Raw genomic sequence first — 18,457 nt, forward strand, 5'->3', positions numbered from 1 at the left:
CTCGGTCTCCACCCCCCAGAAAGGCTCCTCTGGGACCTGAAGGCTGCCTGTGCCTGCTGTGTGCTCCGTTTCGCAAGAGTGCTCCTCAGGCACAGAGTGTCGATTGGGAAGGAGCCCAAATCTGGGGGCACATTCCAGGTGAGGGAACCTTCTGGGCCCTGATTCAGGAACGTGGTTCCTTGTGGGCTGTGTGCTCACACCCTTCTTCGTGGCTGCCCTGGGGGCCCCCAGAAGAGGCGTGGAAAGCGGGACATTTAGGACTCAGCTCAGGGATTGTTTTTATATGGAACCTGATTCCCACATTACCGACCCATCGGCCTGGAGGCTGCTGTCTTCGACGTGACTGCCAGAAAGCTTTGAAGAGAGCTCACATCCTGCTGCTTTTGCACTGGCAAGATTTAAAGTCTCATTTCTGCTTTTCTGGTCTTCATGAATCTGTACGAGGATGGGCCTTCACGTGACCCCGAGCTCTACCCCGTCTGGAAGTCTGGAAGTGGTGGCTGCAGGGGAAGAAGAGTGTCCTTGCATATGGCTGCTCTGCAGGTTTATCCCTGCAAAGGTGGGGTTTCGAGCGCGTGGGTGTGGAGCACAGAAGACAGGGACGGGGACTGCTGTGCCTGTGCTAGCGCCGCCACAGCCGCCTGTCTAACGGGGGTCTGTCCCGCCGACCCCTGACAATCGGGGGTGGGTGGTAGAGCTTTTAGGGCTCGGTCTCCACCAGCGCCGGCCCTGAGACGAACAGGGGCTTGGAGGCTTGGAGGCACGGCTCGGGGCCTGCTCCGTGGGAGCCTTGCAGCCTGGGTCCACGCCTTGGCTTCCTGTATGTGGATCAGCTCCCAGCACTGCCCACAGCAGAGAATCGGTGCACACCAAGGGCCTGGCGCAGTTCATTCTTCCTTTCAGATCTACTTTGCGCTCCCAGAAAGCAGATGATGCTGTTTGTCTGAAACACAACCCCTTTGGGAGCCAACAATGTGGTTTTGCCCGATACCAAGGAGGCCTCAGGTGGCTGTGGGGAGGCCTTTATTTCTAAAATCAGAGAGAGAATTCATTTTAGATGTGTCCAAACGGAGTCAGGAACTAAGAGGTGGTAGGGGTGGGGGCAGCAGTGGCCAGTCAGGGTCTGACTCAGGCCAGTCCGAGTTCACTGCCTCACTGGCGGGGGGTGGGGAGGCACCTGATGTGACCTTGGGGGCACTTGTTTCTTCACAGGCACAAACGGAAAATGGCAAAACCTCCCTTCTGAGGGTTATTGGAGCAAATGAGAAAATTGCAGAAAGTGCTTAGCAGCTCAATACATCTTGCTTAAAAAAAAAAAAAAAAAAAAAAAAGAAGGAGACCTCAGGGTCAGAATCAAGTTTCTGTAACTCACTGATCCAGGGGCTAGGGTCTTTGGCTGGGAGCTAGAGGCTGGAAGCGGGGAGGAAGGGGACATGGGGCACTGGAGGAAGGTGGCAGGAAGGTTCTCCATCCCGTGTGTCTCCGGAAAGGGCACTCCCCTTGCCTTGGGGAGCTGGAAAGAGAGGACCGGCTCCAGTGTTCATCATCGGAAACAAGAAAAAGAATGGGCCTAAAAAATTAGTTTCTGGGAAACACTTTCATGAGATGACATTAGCACCTAGTACGCTATCCCATGAGAGAAGTCAGGACTGAGCTCTATGAATTAAACATTGATTTTTTTTTTTTTTTTTTTGGCTGTCAGTCCGAGGCTTCGTGGTCAGCTCAGCTGGCTCTGAGCACACTGTCATCTTCGCATTCTTCCTGAGTTACTCAGCTGCCAAGGGTTGGCTCTGGAACCGTGTTGCCTTTCCACAGAACTATTAAGTGTTCTGGGTCAGTGACTGATAGGACTGGTTTGTTTGCCTTTGCTAAAGATAAGGCTCGTGGAAAGCAGAGCCCTCCCCCTGTGCTTGGGGATTTGCATGTTTGCTCAGAGGCAGCTGGTGCCCTGGATCCAGGAGGACACGAAGCTGCGGCGAGAAGAGAGTAAAGCAGAGCTTGGCCCCTGCCGGATGGAGTCGGACTGTCCAGCTGGCACCTGAGCCAACAGGTGCAGGAGCCCAAGCTGGGGCGGAGCAGGACAGCAACGCCCCTGCTGCCGGAGATTACTGACCGCTGGGGAAATGAGGCACTGAGCGGTTCACCCAGCCCAGCCTCCATCCAGCAATCCGTGTCCCTCAGCTGCGTTCGAGAGTCACTGAGCACCTGCGCGCTAAGTGTCAGCAGCTGAGGGCAAGACGAACAGGAACCCCAGGGCCTTGCCGGCGAGCGTAGGGCGAGCGACACAGACGACAAATGGGTCAAACTTCGGCTAATGGCAAGGGCTCTGGTGACTGTGGGAAAAACCATCCCAACTCTGGTGCAGATATTCCAAAGAACTGGGAACAGGTGTTCAAATAAAAATTTCCAGATGTACGCTCACAGCTCTGCGGTCACCTGGAGGTCAGAACCAGCCGCATGGCCATCAGTGGGTGACAGAACGGATGAATGAGATGTGGTCCGGCCACACAGTGGCTAGCTCGGACACACGCTACAATGTGAAGCAACCTCGCAAACACAACACTACGTGAACGAAGCCAGACACAAAAGGCCATGCAACACAGGATGTATAGGAAACATCCAGAACGGGTTAAGTCCACAGAGACAGAAAGCGGAGCAGCGGTTGCCAGGGGCTGGGGAAGGGCGAATGGTGAGTGCGCGCTCAATGGGCTTTTACATGGGGGGCAATGAAGCTATTCTGGAACCAGCCGAGGTGGTCACGGCCCAAGACTTTGAATGGACTAAATGCCACTGAATTGTATCCTTTCAATATGTTTTCTGTTATGTGAATTTCACCTCAAATAAATAAAAACCATCTGCCGCACAGAGCAGTCCTGGCACAGAGCAGTCCTGGGTGGGTTGGGGCCCCCAGTGGAAGTTCCCCTGAGCAGGTCTCTGAGCAGAGTCCTGAATGCTGAGAAGGAACCAGCCACGCAGAGGGCTCCAGGCAGAAGTCTGGATTAGAGCTGGGAAGCAGGAGAGGGACTGAGCAGGAGGGATGCCCACTCCACGTCACCACGACCTGCCAGGTGAACACCTGAGTAGCCTCTGGGCCAGAAGGAGTCCAAAGTGGGGGGTCAAGGCTGCCCTGGGAGGCCAGAGCCTGACCCTCTGTCTGGAGACTGCTGCCTACACCGCCACCACCCCCACCCGGGGGCAATTCTGGGAACAGCTTCTGGTCCATTTGGTGTTTGTGGAAAGAGGCCTCAGTGGTCTAGTTTCAGACACTCCGCCTCCCTTGGCAGATTCCGGCAGTCAGCTGTCACTGTGGGTTGGTGGGACAAGTCCTTGAGGGCACGAACCACGGAAGGCTGCATCTCAAAGGCCGAGTCTAGAGCTGGTCATGCCTGTGCACCTGGACACACTATCTGCTGATGCCCCAGACGCCCCAGCCAGGCCTGCACCTGAGCCTCTACCCTTGGGAGTAGGACATTCTGCAGGGGCAAGAGCCATGAATCTAAAATGGGCCAATACAGAGAATTTATGATTTCTCTCCACGCCCAGTGAAAAAAGAAAAATATACCACAGTGGCTAAGAGGCCTGATTTATATTCTACTTTAGTATCTCTTCCAAGGAAATGGAAGGTACATTTTCATCAAATATCATCATTTACAGCTTGTTAAGGGGGGGGGGCAAACTGCTCTGTGATGACCACCTGGGCTGCAGATGACATCGGGAGATACGTCATAATGGAGCTAGGTCCTCCAGCCACCACCCCGGGGCAGGCGGCCGGAACTGTCTTCTCCACCATGAATTATCCCCCAGGCTGGAGTGGCGGTCCCACACGGCCCCGGGTTTCGCATCTGTGTGGCCTAGGGTGAGGGACACAGAGCAAGACCATTCCCAGAGTGCGGCTGGGGTGGCAAGGGTGCACTCATGGGCCCAGACAGCAGCGGTGGATGCCGCAGCATCAGAGGCCAACCTAATCCGTGCTTCCGATGACCTTCCCCCTCCCCCGCCCCCGGCCCCACACTTTGGTTTTTTGAAAACTTCCAAGTTGAGGGTGAGGAAATTCTGCTTAAGCTCTTCTGGGGGCTCCATTCCCTGGTGTCCCTTCCCTAGTCCAAGCACCACAGACTAAAAAATCCAAGGTCTAGGGCCCCAGAGAGAATTCGTCTTTCTGTGGTGTTCACGCAGGAAGAAGGCATTAGTGGGAACTGCGCCAAGCTGTGCAAAGCACAAGTATGGGCTCATCCTTCATCTAGTAAATACTGAATGAAGGCATAAGGCTAGGTGCTGAGGTACAGCAATAAACAGGACAGACCAGCTCTCCACGGGAGCGGTCTTCTCCATTCGGAAGACGGCAGCCGGGTACCCAAATAGGTCACCCAGGTAAAGAACTGCAGAGAAAATAAATCAGGCTAATGAGATGGAGGAAGGAGGGGTGAATCAGGAAAGGCCTCTCGGAGGAGGTGGCATGCAGACTGAGGCCTGTGCAGTAGGAGGAGGCAGCCACACACAGATCCGGGGAAGAACATCCAATGAGGAGGCCCTAAAGCAGGAGAGGCCAGTGACTTGGAGAAGTGGTTCTCAAAGCATAGTCTGGGGAACCCTGGGGGCCTTCCAGGGTCAGAACTACTCACATAAAAATAGTAAGACAGCGTTTTCCTTTTACATTCACTCTCCCAGGAGTATATGGGGGAGCTTTCCAGAGGGCACAAAACATATGCTATGACAACAGACTGAAAGCAGAAGCAGATGCAGGAGTCCAGCTGCCTTCTATTAAGCCAGATATTACAGAGATTTGCAAAAATATAAAACATGAGGTTTTGTGTTTTATGTTTTTTTGTTTTTTGTTTGGAAAACAGTTATTGTTCATTAAAAACTGTTATTTATATTTACATGTGATATGTGAGGAGTTTGTTTTTATTTAAAAAAATATGTGAATAAAGTTTATTTCTGTTTTAATTTGTACTACCTGAAATACTAATAAATATAAACAATATAAGCTATACCTCTTTGGGATCCTTGGTACTTTTTTTTTTCTTTTTTTGAAGATTTTACTTATTTGACAGACAAGAGATCACAAGTAGGCAGAGAGGCAGGCAGAGAGAAAGGAGGAAGCAGGCTCCCTGCTGAGCAGAAAGCCCCATGCGGGGCTCGATCCCAGGACCCTGGGATCATGACCTGAGCCAAAGGCAGAGGCTTTAACCCACTGAGCCACCCAGGTGCCCCCCTTGGTACTTTTTTCAAGGATCTAAAGGGGATCCCGAGGCCAAAACTTTGAGGAGCCATGACTCAGAGGAGCAGCAGGGGCTGGTACAGCTGGGGTATGGGACAGAAGAAAGTTGGGGGGGCGGGGGGCGCTGCACCTGAGAGGCCAGCTGGGGCCAATCTCCCAACAACCACACAAGACCAGAGTGAGAGCTTCGGATTGTATTCCAAGTGCAACGGGAAGCTGCTAGAGGATGCAGGAAGGGGCACGGTGTGATCTATGTTCTGGAAAGATCTCTCTGGCCAAAAGGGAAGAGGTGAGGCTGGATGTCTAAACACCCCGTAGATAGTCCTGCATGATCGAGGGTGAGGGCAGCTGTGGGGCAGGCTACTGAGACAGTAGGTGGTGAGGAAGGGCGGGGCAGGGAGAGCTCCCCTCCCTCCGTCTGAGTCATGCTGAGGCTCCTGGGTTTCACTTGCTCTTTAGGTCCCATCTCTGACACAGGCCAGTGCGGGAAGGCAGCAAGGCCTCTCTCCCCAAGGGTCCAGAGCACTTGCCCTTGGGGGCACATGAGGGTGAAAGTCCCACTCCCCGCCCCGCACGTGAGCAGCACTTCCAGGGGCTGCCGGGGGCGAGAGACAGGGAAGGGGCAGATGGCCAGCTTCGGCGACTACCTTTGCCTTGCCACGGTCTCAAATGGCTCAACCTCAAATACCCAACCCTCGGCCCAAACAGGATGGAGGCATTCCAGCCATGCAGGACCCCCTGCCAGGCAGGCCCAGGCCACGGCAGACAGGACCGTACCCCCAGCACTGGATGAGCTCACTTCTCCCCTGGAGCCCAGGCAGGGTGGGAGAAGTTAGCAATCAGGCATTGTAAAGCCTTCTGCAAACAGAGACACGATTATGCAGATGCCGAAGAATGTGACATTTGGCTCTATTTATTTATTTACACTTGCCTTGTTCCAAAAAAGATGGAACGCTAACAAGGGGCGGGATTTTCCTCCTTAACCCGTTCACTCCTGAGATGAAATCCCAATGACCCTAAGGAAATAATTTTTTTTTTTTAAAGATTTTATTTATTTGACAGACAGAGATCACAAATAGGCAGACAGGCAGGCAGAGAGAGAGAGAGGAGGAAGCAGGCTCCCCACAGAGCAGAGAGCCCGATGTGGGACTCGATCCCAGGACCCTGAGATCATGACCTGAGCCGAAGGCAGCGGCTTAACTCACTGAGCCACCCAGGCGCCCCAAGAAAATAATTTCTTAATAAATGTTATATGTCAGTTATAGCTCAATGACAAAAATCACAAGGCAGTGCTTATAGAAATGTTATAATAAATTATAACTGTGTGTAGAAAAAAAAGACTGAATGAAAAAAAAGGAATGATTTCTTACCAAGCCAATCTATGTTTAACCCAGACTCATGGCCATCGTTTATTTATATTTACTTAACAGCCATCTCTACAGAATGTAAAGAAGACTTGATACTTTTTAAAAAGAAGCCTCAGGGACTCCGTCAGTTAAGCGTCCGACTCCTGGTTTCGTCTCAGGTCACGATCTTGTGAGATCGAGCCCCGTGTCGGGCTCTGCACTCAGCACAGAGTCTGCTTGAGATTCTCTTCTCCCTCTCCCTCTGCCCCTACCCACTTTTCAAATCAATCAATCAATCAATCCATCTTAAAAAAAAAAAAATGTCCAGGCCCTGAAGGAGGCAGAAATCATCTCACATTTCATAGCTGAAAACAGAGGTGGGGACACAGTGGGTCTTACAGACTAAGACTGGTTTTAAGGATGAGAAGAGTCACAGGCAGTGGGTGACGGCATGAACTGGTACACTTTTCCAGAGTGCATGTTGGGGCTACATATGTCAGGAAGGAAAGCCTCCCTTTGGACTGAGCCAAGCCACTGCTGAGAATTTATCCCTCTGATACTCAAGATTTGCAATGGTTACACCAAGGCATCCCAAGGATGTTCTCTACAATACTAGAAGAGCAAAACACTGGAAATGACCCAAACGTCCATCAACGCAACATAATATAAAAGGTCTTCTAGTCCAGCCATACAATCAAATACCATACAAGAGTTAATTATTAATGAACGTGAAGTTAATCTATAATTTAGATGACATGTAACACCAAATTAAGTGGAAAAAAAAAGGCAAGGTGCAGAATTACACATATGGTACGACCCCATGTGTAAAAAAAGATAAGAAAATGCATAAAGGGCATAAAATGAACACTTCTAAAATGATAAGCAAGAAACTGTTTACAGTGATTCCTTCTGGGGCAAAAGTGACTCATGTCTCATTTTATCATGTCCTGTTTGGGTTTTTAAAAAATATCGTATATACTTACAGTATATATATATATATTTCTAAAATACATTAATGAAATCAAAGAACAAAGAAAGGATCAACCACGGAGTGAGGGGAAAAGAAGGACCCTGATTTGGGGCAGGTCCTTACGGCGGCACTTAAAATCAACAGCTGTTCTTAAATTGATAACTGCTTTCAGACACATTTTGCAACTTATCAATTGAAGTTCGAAACCCTAAATGCTTGCAGGGGACAGCCTGGCCAACTTTCGGAAGTTTTGTAATCAAGGGCAAGGTTCTCTTTCGAGGGATCGGCGTGCACGTGGATTTATTTAAGGCGGACGCACCAGGACAGGAAGGGGAGAGCCCCCCGGCCCTTCTGGAGAAGCAAGCTGCCTTTGAACTTTCTCTTCATGTTTCTCTTTTTGGGAGGGAGGTGGTTTCAAGATGAGCTTGAGAGAGAGTGGGAAGAGGAGCTCCGAGATGGGAGACCGTGTCACGGCCTGTGGGGAGCTCTCCCTTCTCCAGGGGCTCTAAGAGGAAGCATGCATGTCATCTCTCTAGTCATCCCACACCAAGAAGGAAACTACTCCCCCACAACTCATTACTAGCAATCTAAGTATTTCCAAGAAATTTCCAAGAAACTTCTTAGTCTTAATTCTGAGAAGTTCTTCCACATCCCCAGAAAATCTCTGGAAAACCAAACCCAGGTGGCAGAATACCAAAGAGAAAGCCAAGGTTTATTTCTAGGGCTCATGTTTCATCTTGTGCTATGCTTCGACGAATTCTAAGAAATGGGTGCTTCCAGCCGACCGGACTCCGCGAGGGGAAAGGGAAGCTTGCTCGCTCAGGCTCCCGGGACAGCAAGCCGGGACCCCCAGGAGGGGATGAGAGGCGGCGCGGGCTGGGGGAGGCTTACCTGGCACCTTGTCCACCGACGCGAACACAGAGCGCTGCACCGTGGGGTCGCTGCTGCCCCGGCGGCACTGGTCGTAGAAACGGAAAGGCAGGTGCTGGGTGGAAGAGGAGGAGCCAAGTCTAAACCCCAGGACTTCGGTCGTCGGCTGGATCGGGAGGTCCAGGAGGGCTATGTTCAAACAACACCGTGGTTCATGCTCATCGCGCGGGCTGGGGGTGAAGGTGACGGGGCTCTGGATGGGGTGGGCCGCAGCTGGAGTGGCGGCGGCTCTGCTGGGCGCATCACTTGGATGGTGCCAAGAGGGGAGCTGGCAGCCTTGAGCTGGGGAGAGTGGCGTGACCCCAAAGGTCACGCCTGAGCTCAAAATGCAGCCGGCGCCTAGCAAGGGTTTCCGACAGGGATGCTGGCCAGTCTCCACTTTGGACCTTTGGCTTCCGCACGTGAAATACCCTTGTAGGGCTTCACCGCGGGGGTCATTTCAGACCCCAGAATAAATGGGGCCAATTCTGCCCCGAAAGTTCCCATGTGTATGTGCGCGTGGGGAAGTGTGTTGAGGGCGAACCTATCCGCATGTGTGCACGTGTATTTATGAGCCTGTGTGTATCTGTCACAGTTGCTGTCCTCCCTTCCGGAAACAAATCTCATGATAGAGCAATTTGGAGGGGCTTTTTAAAATCAATTTAAGGAATACCCAAGGCGTTACTTCGAACAGCCACTTTGCGGCATAATTCTCAATTTTCAAATGAAATATTTAGCCTTCGTGCCAGCAGTGAGAAATTGCTTTACATTAACAACAATGACAACAACGACAACATCAACAAAAAACCTTCCGAAAATAAATCCTCAGAGAAAGGACTGAATGATTTAAGTCACTTTGCACATTACAAACTGCTTCTGTAATGATTTCACAGGCCAAGTTTCTGTTAAGTGAGAAATGAAACAGGCACCGCCTGGGACGCAGGCCTGGGCGAACCAACAGGGCACGCGCAGTCAATAACCCAATCCGTGACATCCAGAGACCCAGCCCGCCAAATGTTTATTTTTCGGCAATCCCTTTAGAAGGCGCCCTTCCTCCCCAAGTGGGCTGGAAGTCCTCCCAACGAGCACACCAGAATGACCATCGGTGCTTGGACTGAGAGGCGCTGGTGTCTGGAGAGCGACTATTTATAATCTGAGAAGCTGATAGACTGCCTTACCCCCGGGAATGCCAAGCTGTCAGCCCTGATGAATGGAACGCCCTCGTTTTAGGGCCCTGATTTCTAAGAAAGCACGAGCCTTCCTGCAAGGGGCAGCATTAGGCCTCCTTGCAAACTCACCACAGTGCCTATGACGCGTACAACGACTTCCGAGTTTAGCGCTGGGTCATTGTGGCCCCCCTCGCCAAGCAGGGCTGCCTCTCACGACAGCGGGAGGGAGGGGGGAAGAGACGAGCTCTAGAGTCAGAAGTTCTGCATTTGGGTTCTGTCAACTAGCTGTTTGTGTGACTTTGGGGGGAGTCACCGAGCCTCAGTTTACTCTTTTGAGCAGTGGGCAGAACAGCCCCTACTGATCTTAAGGGTTAAGGATCAAAGGTGGAAGGGGAATGCCCAAGCGTTTTTAAGTATAAGCTAGAAGACTCCTGTGTGCGGGACACCCACATGGACATCTGGGCGCTCGTGGCCTCCTGCTTGGTTAGGGAGGATTCTCTTCCATGAAGCCCCAGAAGCTCTCTAGGAATCAGACACCTGGGGGATGGGGAATTCTGAGCAGATTTTCTGTCCTTTCACCAGAACACAGTGAGCTCCTAGACCCCAGACGACCTCTTCTGGGGGTCTGAAGCGTGAGAGCCCGAGAGCTCCAAGGACGGCCACCAGGGCTGGCCAGCACTCACCGGCTATCCTCTGCATCTTCATGCGCCTTGCCTGGATGCGACCCTTGGCCAGGCGCTGCTTAGCGATGATGCAGCGGATGTGGTCCGAGAACACGAAGGTGGCCTGGAGGATCGGGAAGGGCTTGGAGTGGGGGCTGGACGCAGGCTTGTGGATGGTGATGTTCAAGGCACGGCTGTCATCCTCCACACCCGTCACCTGCATGTCCTATGGAAGGGGCCAGAGAAAGGCCATTCGTGAGGTTCGGCAGGAGGGCAGCAGCTCGGAAGCTGTGGGTCAGCATCTCGTCAAGAAGGGGGTTCCCCAAATTCAACTAGGCTTTTGCCCTCAAGGAGCAGCCTCCCAAGCTGGAGTTGAGGACGGGCACACACCAGACCAGGACACGTGGAGAGGATACACCAAGGGAGCCCATGCTGGGTGTGGAGGCTGGGGCCCTACCCACGAGAACCTGAGTAAGCTAGTGAATAAATGGTGCCCCAGCTTCATCAAAGAGCCATGGGGACTCAAACGGTTGGACTCCAGCAGTTCTGACTTCTGAGAAACAACAGATAACAAGCCAAAAATGCCTATGGCCATCTGACCTGATCTTAGATCTATTCACCCATCCACTGACCAGCTTCTTCCTGGCTTCTCTTAAGAAGGGGGCATCTCTGGCATCCATTTGTGTGTGTATGAAGAATTTCTGGTCCCTAAAGGAAAACACTAGCCCCAAGAAAGGGACTGGGAGGGCCATTTCCGCAGGCATGCAAAGAAAGACGCGGAAGAAAACTCAAGCACAGCAACTGTGCTACAGACGGATCCCCTGGCAAACCCCAGAGTGGATTCTGTGCAAAGAGTGCTTCCCACCAGAGCTTGAGGCGACACAAGATGAAGGCAGGGGACAGGAGGCAGATGCAGAAGTCAGAGGTGCTACAGGAGCTGGGGGAAAGGCTCCTAAGTGAGATGGTTGCTGTTTGTAAGCATGAAGTCTGACATGGGCTCTTTGGAAAGAAAATCTGCCTTGGAATGTTGCGGTGGGGATTAGATGAGATGTTACACATTGAAAGCGGAGAACCTGGCACACAGTAATGTGCCTGACAAATAAATAGTAACTACTGGAAGGTGACCAAAAGGAAAGGTTTATGTGCCTTTCATTGTCTGATGGAGGACATGTATTAATCCTTCGAGGGAAAAAACACTTTCCTGACACTAAATTCCAAAGGAAATTGATCCTAAGTCTAGATAAATAAGAAGCACTAAGTCATCTAATGGACAGCCTCTTACACGGGAGTCTGTTTTTAAAATGAAACATTCTTCATATAGTTTTTCACATCATCCTCTGTAAAAGACATTTTTTACATGGAAAGATCTGGAAAAAGAGGAGGTTCCAACAGCATCTTCAAATACATGGGTGGCTCCCTAAGAGAGTGGGATGTTGCCTGTGCGTCATACCATGCAGGGCTAGACGTTACGGCAGGCCTGAGCAAGACCCTGCCAGCGACCAGAGACTAGTCGCCCAGCAAGGAAATGGGCTGCCTCGCAGCCAGGCACACCTCAGGCCAGGGAGAGCCGGCTGGATGCTCAGGAAGTGGGGGTTCTAACGGGACAGGAGCTGGAAGGCTGTCCCCTCCTGGTTCTTCGCTCCCTTCAGTCAACGAGCTAGCATTCGTCACCCAGCAGACAGACACACATTAAGAAAACCCGAGTCCCAACTTGGTGTTTTGGCATTTTTAGAGCTCATCTCTGCTACAGAGGGAGTGAGGGCCAGGGGACTCTCGTGCCTTGCCGGTGACGACAATCACTTGAGAGGGATTTGGCAGCATCTATGAACAGTGAAAACAGGCACACCCCAAATTCTTGAGAGCTGCCAAGGGAAACCCTTGCTCGAGAAGGAAGGATGGTTCCGTTCATGGCGGACTGTTTGTAGAGGTAAAAAAGCTGGCTGACGTCATTATGCCTTGTGTGGTCATGCAGCAGTTTAGAGAATACTAGGGAGTCTGCATATACTAACACGGTTAGCTCTAAGACATAGATTGAATGAAAAAGAAAGTTTAGAATGCGTGCCATGTGACACTACAAAACACACACACACCTCCTCTCAAGTATGTGCGCACCATGTTTATAAACAGTACGTGTAATTGTATTTATATGTGCATCTGGGGGAGCACCAGCTCTGGGAAGGACCATAGCGACCATGCAGGAGAAAGTTTAAAGAACTGAGGGTTTGGGTCAAAGAATACTTGACCCTTATCTGTGTAGTATTTCAACTTTTTTTTCAGTGACAGTCTGTTCACATATTCCTTGTATCCTCGGAAATTAGTTTGGTTTAGAGCTGACCAAGAAGAGCTGACCAAGAAGAGCTTCCGGAGTCCTTGGACGTCATACCTGCAGGAGGCCGGCGAACTTGACCACTCCCCAGCCAAGCCTAGACACGTCGGGTTCCACCAGGCTCATCTGGTAAATATCGACAGCCAGGAAGCGCTGGACCATGCCGCCGTCCTTGGTGATCACTGTGCACGCAATCAGGTCGCTGTTGTCTGGGGGGAGGAAGAGGGAGAACAAAATGAGGTGCTGTCTGGTGGCCCAGCCTGATGGAGACAGGCTAGAGGGTGGATCTGCGGTTTGGTGGGCAGCAGAGTCTGGTCAGCACTTGGGTCTGGAGTTACACACCGCGATGACTGAGTGCCCACCCCACCACCGCCCCCAAGTCATACTGAGCAACTTTTTTTTTTTTTTTAACCTTTCTGGGTTTCACATTCCTCATCTGGTAAATGCCTACCCCTTTCAAGGTGACAACTGAATGAAGTACATACAGCAATTAGTACAACGTCTACTAAACACAAGGCGCTCAAACTGCAGCTAAAAACAATAATAACCGAGAATCCGTGTAACATTTCAGTGCTTCCTTGCAGACGAATGGTGGTTGACAGTTGCAATGGTATTTGCCTAAATTAAGCAGAGACAGGAAAACAAGAGTCCCCCGTTTGGTTACAGAACCATCAAGCTTCCAGTCTGGTGTCTGGCAACTCAGAGCTGAGTTTTGCACTATAGGGTGTGTGATCTCGGGCAAGGTCACCGTGAACCACAGTATTCCATCTGTGACATGGGAACGATCTCCCTTCTCTTGAGACCTTTGGTGCTTTAAAGGAGAACAGATCGGTAAAGCATTTAACATAGAATCCTTACTGTATTCTGGGCCCCTTCTCTTACTTGGAAATTACCCCCTAATTCGATATCTAATTTAGTGCCTATCCTTGATGGCTTTCACAGTCACCAGAGGAACGAACACAGGACCATGTAATCTGTGGCCTGCTTTGTATTTGCTCCAATGGAATCCTCTGCCCCAGTGTTTAAAAAAAGAAAAGAAAAGAAAAGAAAAGAAAAGCCAAACAGGAAACAACCTCAATGTCCCCAAATAGGGGGAAAATGTTATGATTTTTTCCCCCATCAATGTGCAAACTTATATGCCCACTTAAAAATTATGTTTAACCAAACTCTGAACAGTGGCTGCCTAGGGAGAGGGAAGTGAGAACTCACGGTGGGAATGCATGTATGGGGTGGGGGCATCAGTGGGAGAACAGAAATGTTTGTACCATATACCACTGTACTCCTTGAAATTATTTTTAAATGAGAAGGTACTCAAGACGTACTTTTGAAGTACTTATTAAAAACCAGGGGCGCCTGGCTGGCTCCATCGGTGAAGCATGTGACTCTTGATCTCAGGGTTTCGAGCCCCATGCTGGGTATAGAGATTACTTAAAAGTAAAATCTTCTAGGGGTGCCTGGGTGGCTCAGTGGGTTAAAGCCTCTGCTTTCGGCTCAGGTCATGATCCCTGGGTCCTGGGATCGAGCCCTGCATTGGGCTTTCTGCTTTGCAGGGAGCCCGCTTTCTCCTCTCTCTTGCCTGCCTCTCTGCCTACTTGTGATCTCTGTCTGTCAAATAAATAAACAAAATCTTAAAAAAAAAAAAAAAAAAAAGTAAAATCTAGGGGCACCTGGGTGGCTCAGTCAGCTAAACAGCCAGGCTACTCTTGATTTCAGCTCAGGTCATGATCTCGGGGTCCTGGGATCGAGCCCCATGCTGGGCTCCATGCTCACCAGGGAGTCTGCTTAGATTTTTCTCCCTGCCTCTCCCCACTCCAGCGCATTCTCTTTCTTTCTCTAAAATAAATAAATCTTAAAAAAAACAAGTACCTATTAAAAACCCAAGTTGAAAAAATCCTATTTATAAATAATTGCAATCATGTTGGAGAAGACTTCAGAATTTTAATTGAAGGATAAAAATTATATGATTGTGGGTGCCTGAGTTGCTCAGTGGGCTAAGGTTCTGCCTTCAGCTCAGGTCACAATCTCAGGGTCCTGGGATCGAGCCCCGCGTAGGGCTCTCTGCTAGGTGGGGAGCCTGCTTCCCTTCCTCTCTCTCTGCCTGCCTCTCTGCCTACTTGTGATCTCTCTTTCTCTCTGTCAAATAAATAAATAGAACCTTTAAAAAAAATTGTATTATTGTGATTTTACTATATTAAAAAAACAAGTATCCCTACAAAGCAAATGCAAGTGCAGAAAATAGAACTGAAACATGAAGACTTTCTGATTAGAAGAATGCTAGGTGGGCTTTTTTGGGAAGCTTGAATGAGTCATAATTTATACACGCATTTTTAAGTGGACAGTTGGGAGCTTTGGCACATTTACAGCTGTGCATCACTGCATTCCAGCTGTGGGACACCTGTGTCACCCCAATGAGGTCTATCGACAGCGTTGTAACCAAGTATGTGACTTAGATGTATTGGCGGTGGGTGGGTGGGGGAGGGGAGGGAAGGCAACACAGAGAGTAGAATCCTGGCCCCAAACGCTGATGAGGACAAACCTGGGCTCTGGTATTCCCCAAGGATTCCACTACTCTCCATCCCCATCCCGATTTTTACTTTTCCTTCAGACCTACAGAGGACAGGTAAGTCTTTCGCCTCTCTCGGCACCACCTCCACAAATACAGCTCCGTTTAACGATCTGAAGGCTAATCTGCTTGGGACTGGAGCTTCACGGGGACGTCTTTGGGTGCACCCTCTGGGTTCTTAAGGGTTCCATCCTTCTGTGTGTTCTGCCCGGGGCCTGCCCGCCTAGGACGGCCAGCCGCACCTTGGCAAACACCAGCATCAGGAGGGATTAACTCTCTGGGTGGTGTTGTCTTCTTATTCCGTGGCAGGAATCTTCCTCCCTTTCCCAACCATGGACCTTCAAAGATTTCTAAAAATTATGTCATCCAGAATGTCCAGTGAGTGCCCTCCTGGCAGATAGGTAGCCCTCTGTAATCAGAAGTGAAGACAGTCTCTTCACTCCTACCAGTAAGTTCTCTGGGGCACGTGGTTTATTTTCTTTACGCAGAATTTAACACATTTTCCTTAAGGACAACCTCTTACCTTTTTAAATAGAAAACAAAACCATAAAGGATGCCTTTTCTCTCCTTTTTCCCTCCCCCACTCCCGCTTTCACCTTCCCCTCTCTAAGTAGGACTCCTAGGATTTCTTCTCTTCCCCCTTCACATGAGATGGGCCCCTGAGGATGTGATCAGGGAAAGCAGGCGAGCCATGCGTGTAGGGGTCAATGTGCTTTGTAGGTAGGCAACCCCTCATAAACCCCTTGGACCTTAAAGGCACCAGGGGGGAGTAAAGACCCACCACCTCCATCACTAAGAACAAAAAAGGAAGGACAAAACCCCAAAGGGGAGCAACTTTCAGAAATGCAATTGAGACATCAAACCCCCATTAGGGATTTCATAAGAAAACTAAAAGGCAAGGGTCCCCAGGGAGCAGGACCTCAGCAATGAGGGAGCCTCTGGCTTTTCAGAAACTTTGGAGCATTTAGGGAAAAACAAAGGCGGCTTCCTCCTGGGAGACCAGGGAATGCTTGCGGGGGTGGGGGGGGGTGCTCATCTGTGAGCCTCTTGATGTCATCTAGGAGAACTCCTTCCCCTCCCCACCTAGGGCCTTGGCTGCTCTCACGCTGGCTATGGACAGGAGTCCTGGGGACAGGGCTCCTGCTCATCTCTGGACGGCCACGGTGTCTTGGGTGGAGGAGGACCCAAGGAAGACCTACTGAACAGAACCCAGTCCTGCCCATAGAATAGTCCTATGCCTGGTCCCTTTATGCGGACATCCTGGATTTTGCTCTAAGACAGAGGAGCCTGGCCAGTGCTTAGGTACTGGGAGGGACGTGGGGACATGGGGAGGATTGTCAGGGTGTGTGACAGCCTCATGAGCCTCCCTGTCTGACTCCCAGGAGTGGCCCTGTGGCCTGCACACTGGCGCCGCCCAGATCCCACTGCCCATCTGAATCCACCGGGGCCCTCCCCCACCAACTTCAGTTCCAAAGGGGTAGGGCCTAGGATTCTAGTTTAAAAATTCACAGCAAATCGCCAGACGACAATATAGGACAATCTCCACGCGATCTCAGGGGCAGGGAGGAGTTTCTTTAAAAAAGAAGAAAGAATCAACATGTACCAAAAAAATAAATATGAGATGGGGAATCTACGTCAAAATTGAAACTTACATAAAACAAATGACTTTACAGACTCAGTGAAACAACTGGAAAATATCTCCAGGAGCCAGAAGATCTTGCAGCAAGATCCTGCAGAAGGACTCCCACAGGCCATTCACAGACAAGAGAACGGAGACAGACAATGAACACACACCGAGGTGTTCAACCTCACACAAAAACCAGAAAAAAACTTAAACAAGGTCTCAACCTTCTACCCATTGACTGGGAAAAAGGAAGGTGTTGGTGAGGACACGGAGAAGCCGGCATTCTCAAACACTGCTAGCGGGAGAACAGAGCCACTTTCAAGGGCACATTACCATTGTTTATTTAAACTGAAACTTTCACACCATATGACCTGGCAAGTCGTATGTTCCCAAGAAAAACAAACACGAGCGCCAAGAGGCATGAACAAGGATGTTGACAGCAGGATTTGGGTCTACAGTGACCCAAATCTCCCACAACAAGAGAAAGCCTAAAAAAACGAAAAGCGCATGTCCACTGAGTGTACAACCAGCCAGAACAAGGAATGACTTAGATCTCTGGCTATTTCAACACTCAGGTGAAGCCCCAAGAACACACGGCGGAGTGGAAAAAGCACGTCGCAGTAGGACGCGTGCAGTAGCACGCATAGAGTAGAATGCAATTTGGGTAAAATCAAGCCTCACGGAACCAGGCTATCAGGTTTCTATGGGTTCCTGCATGTGGGTGTAAAAGAGAAAGTTAAGAAAATGTATGGCAGGGTACACAGCCATCGCCTTTTTGGAGGGGATGAGGTGGGATTGGGGAGGTCAAGGTCATGAGAGTTTAAATGCAGTGTTCTGATTTTTCAAAGGAAAAGTTGTCTGTGCGCTTAAAATTCAACCAAGAGAAAAGTGAATCTCTTTCCACACTCCTGCACAAAGGGCCTCGGGTCCTTTGGGGCCCTGGCTGAGCTGTAGACCAGCCGGCTCTGCCTGATCTGGAAGGTGGTGACTATTATCACAAACGGGGCCATGGCAGGAAGCTGGGTCTCTCCAATAGCACCCGTTGGTACACAGGTGTGCATATTTCCAAACTGGCCAGACGTGAGTGAGCGGAAGAGTTCTTGCCATCAGGTGCTGCAGTCCTGGAAACATGGTGGGCCTCTGTGATTGCCTGGACCAACGGAGCACCCATCAATGTGATCCTTCATAGCTTCCGAGGCGAGGTCACCAAATGCTTGGGACCAGCCTGCCCACCACGCCATATGAAGTCCAAGGAGCCACGGAGACACGTGCAGGGACAAAGCAAGACCTCAGGCCCAACTTGCCAGCCCCCAGTTGAAACCACACGGAGCAGAGATATGCCGCCGAGCCCCAATGGGCCAGTTAGAGATCTGAGAGCTAAATGAATGACTCTAGATGTTCTAAGGCACTACATTTTGAGGTGGTTTGTTACTCAGTGATTGAGAATTGCAAAAAGCCATTGTTGTGATTCACTGTACTTTAGTGCTGTACCTGGGTTCCCCTGTAATGCTAGATTCTTCCGGCACCACCACGGGGCTATGCACCACGTCATGGAAGACTAATCTGGAGAAAGAGCTCAGGGCTGGCCGTCTGGAATGCAGAAAAGGTTCTGCAGCGCTTCCTGGGATGAAGGGAAAGGAAAGGCAGCCGTTTTCCAATAAGAGGTT

At 50.4% G+C, this 18,457-nt stretch overlaps 1 protein-coding gene across 14 annotated transcripts in view; it reads right to left on the bottom strand.

The window, feature by feature from the left end:
* CLEC16A (C-type lectin domain containing 16A) overlaps nt 1-18,457 on the bottom strand; it is a 206,455-nt gene that overhangs the window by 42,499 nt on the left and 145,499 nt on the right. For 6 of the 14 annotated variants that reach the window (XM_082714136.1, XM_082714135.1, XM_082714134.1 and 3 more), the window contains 3 exons: nt 12,661-12,812; nt 10,299-10,503; nt 8,429-8,596 (listed from right to left, as the gene is read on the bottom strand). In XM_082714136.1, the coding sequence (XP_082570262.1) occupies nt 8,429-8,596; nt 10,299-10,503; nt 12,661-12,812 (525 nt within the window). The remainder of the gene's footprint in view (nt 1-8,428; nt 8,597-10,298; nt 10,504-12,660; nt 12,813-18,457) is intronic. The other 8 variants (XM_082714132.1, XM_082714140.1, XM_082714138.1 and 5 more) reach the window with 2 other exon arrangements.

This window comes from Mustela nivalis, assembly GCF_964662115.1.
Source record: "Mustela nivalis genome assembly, chromosome: 19".
Classification (NCBI taxonomy): domain Eukaryota; kingdom Metazoa; phylum Chordata; class Mammalia; order Carnivora; family Mustelidae; genus Mustela; species Mustela nivalis.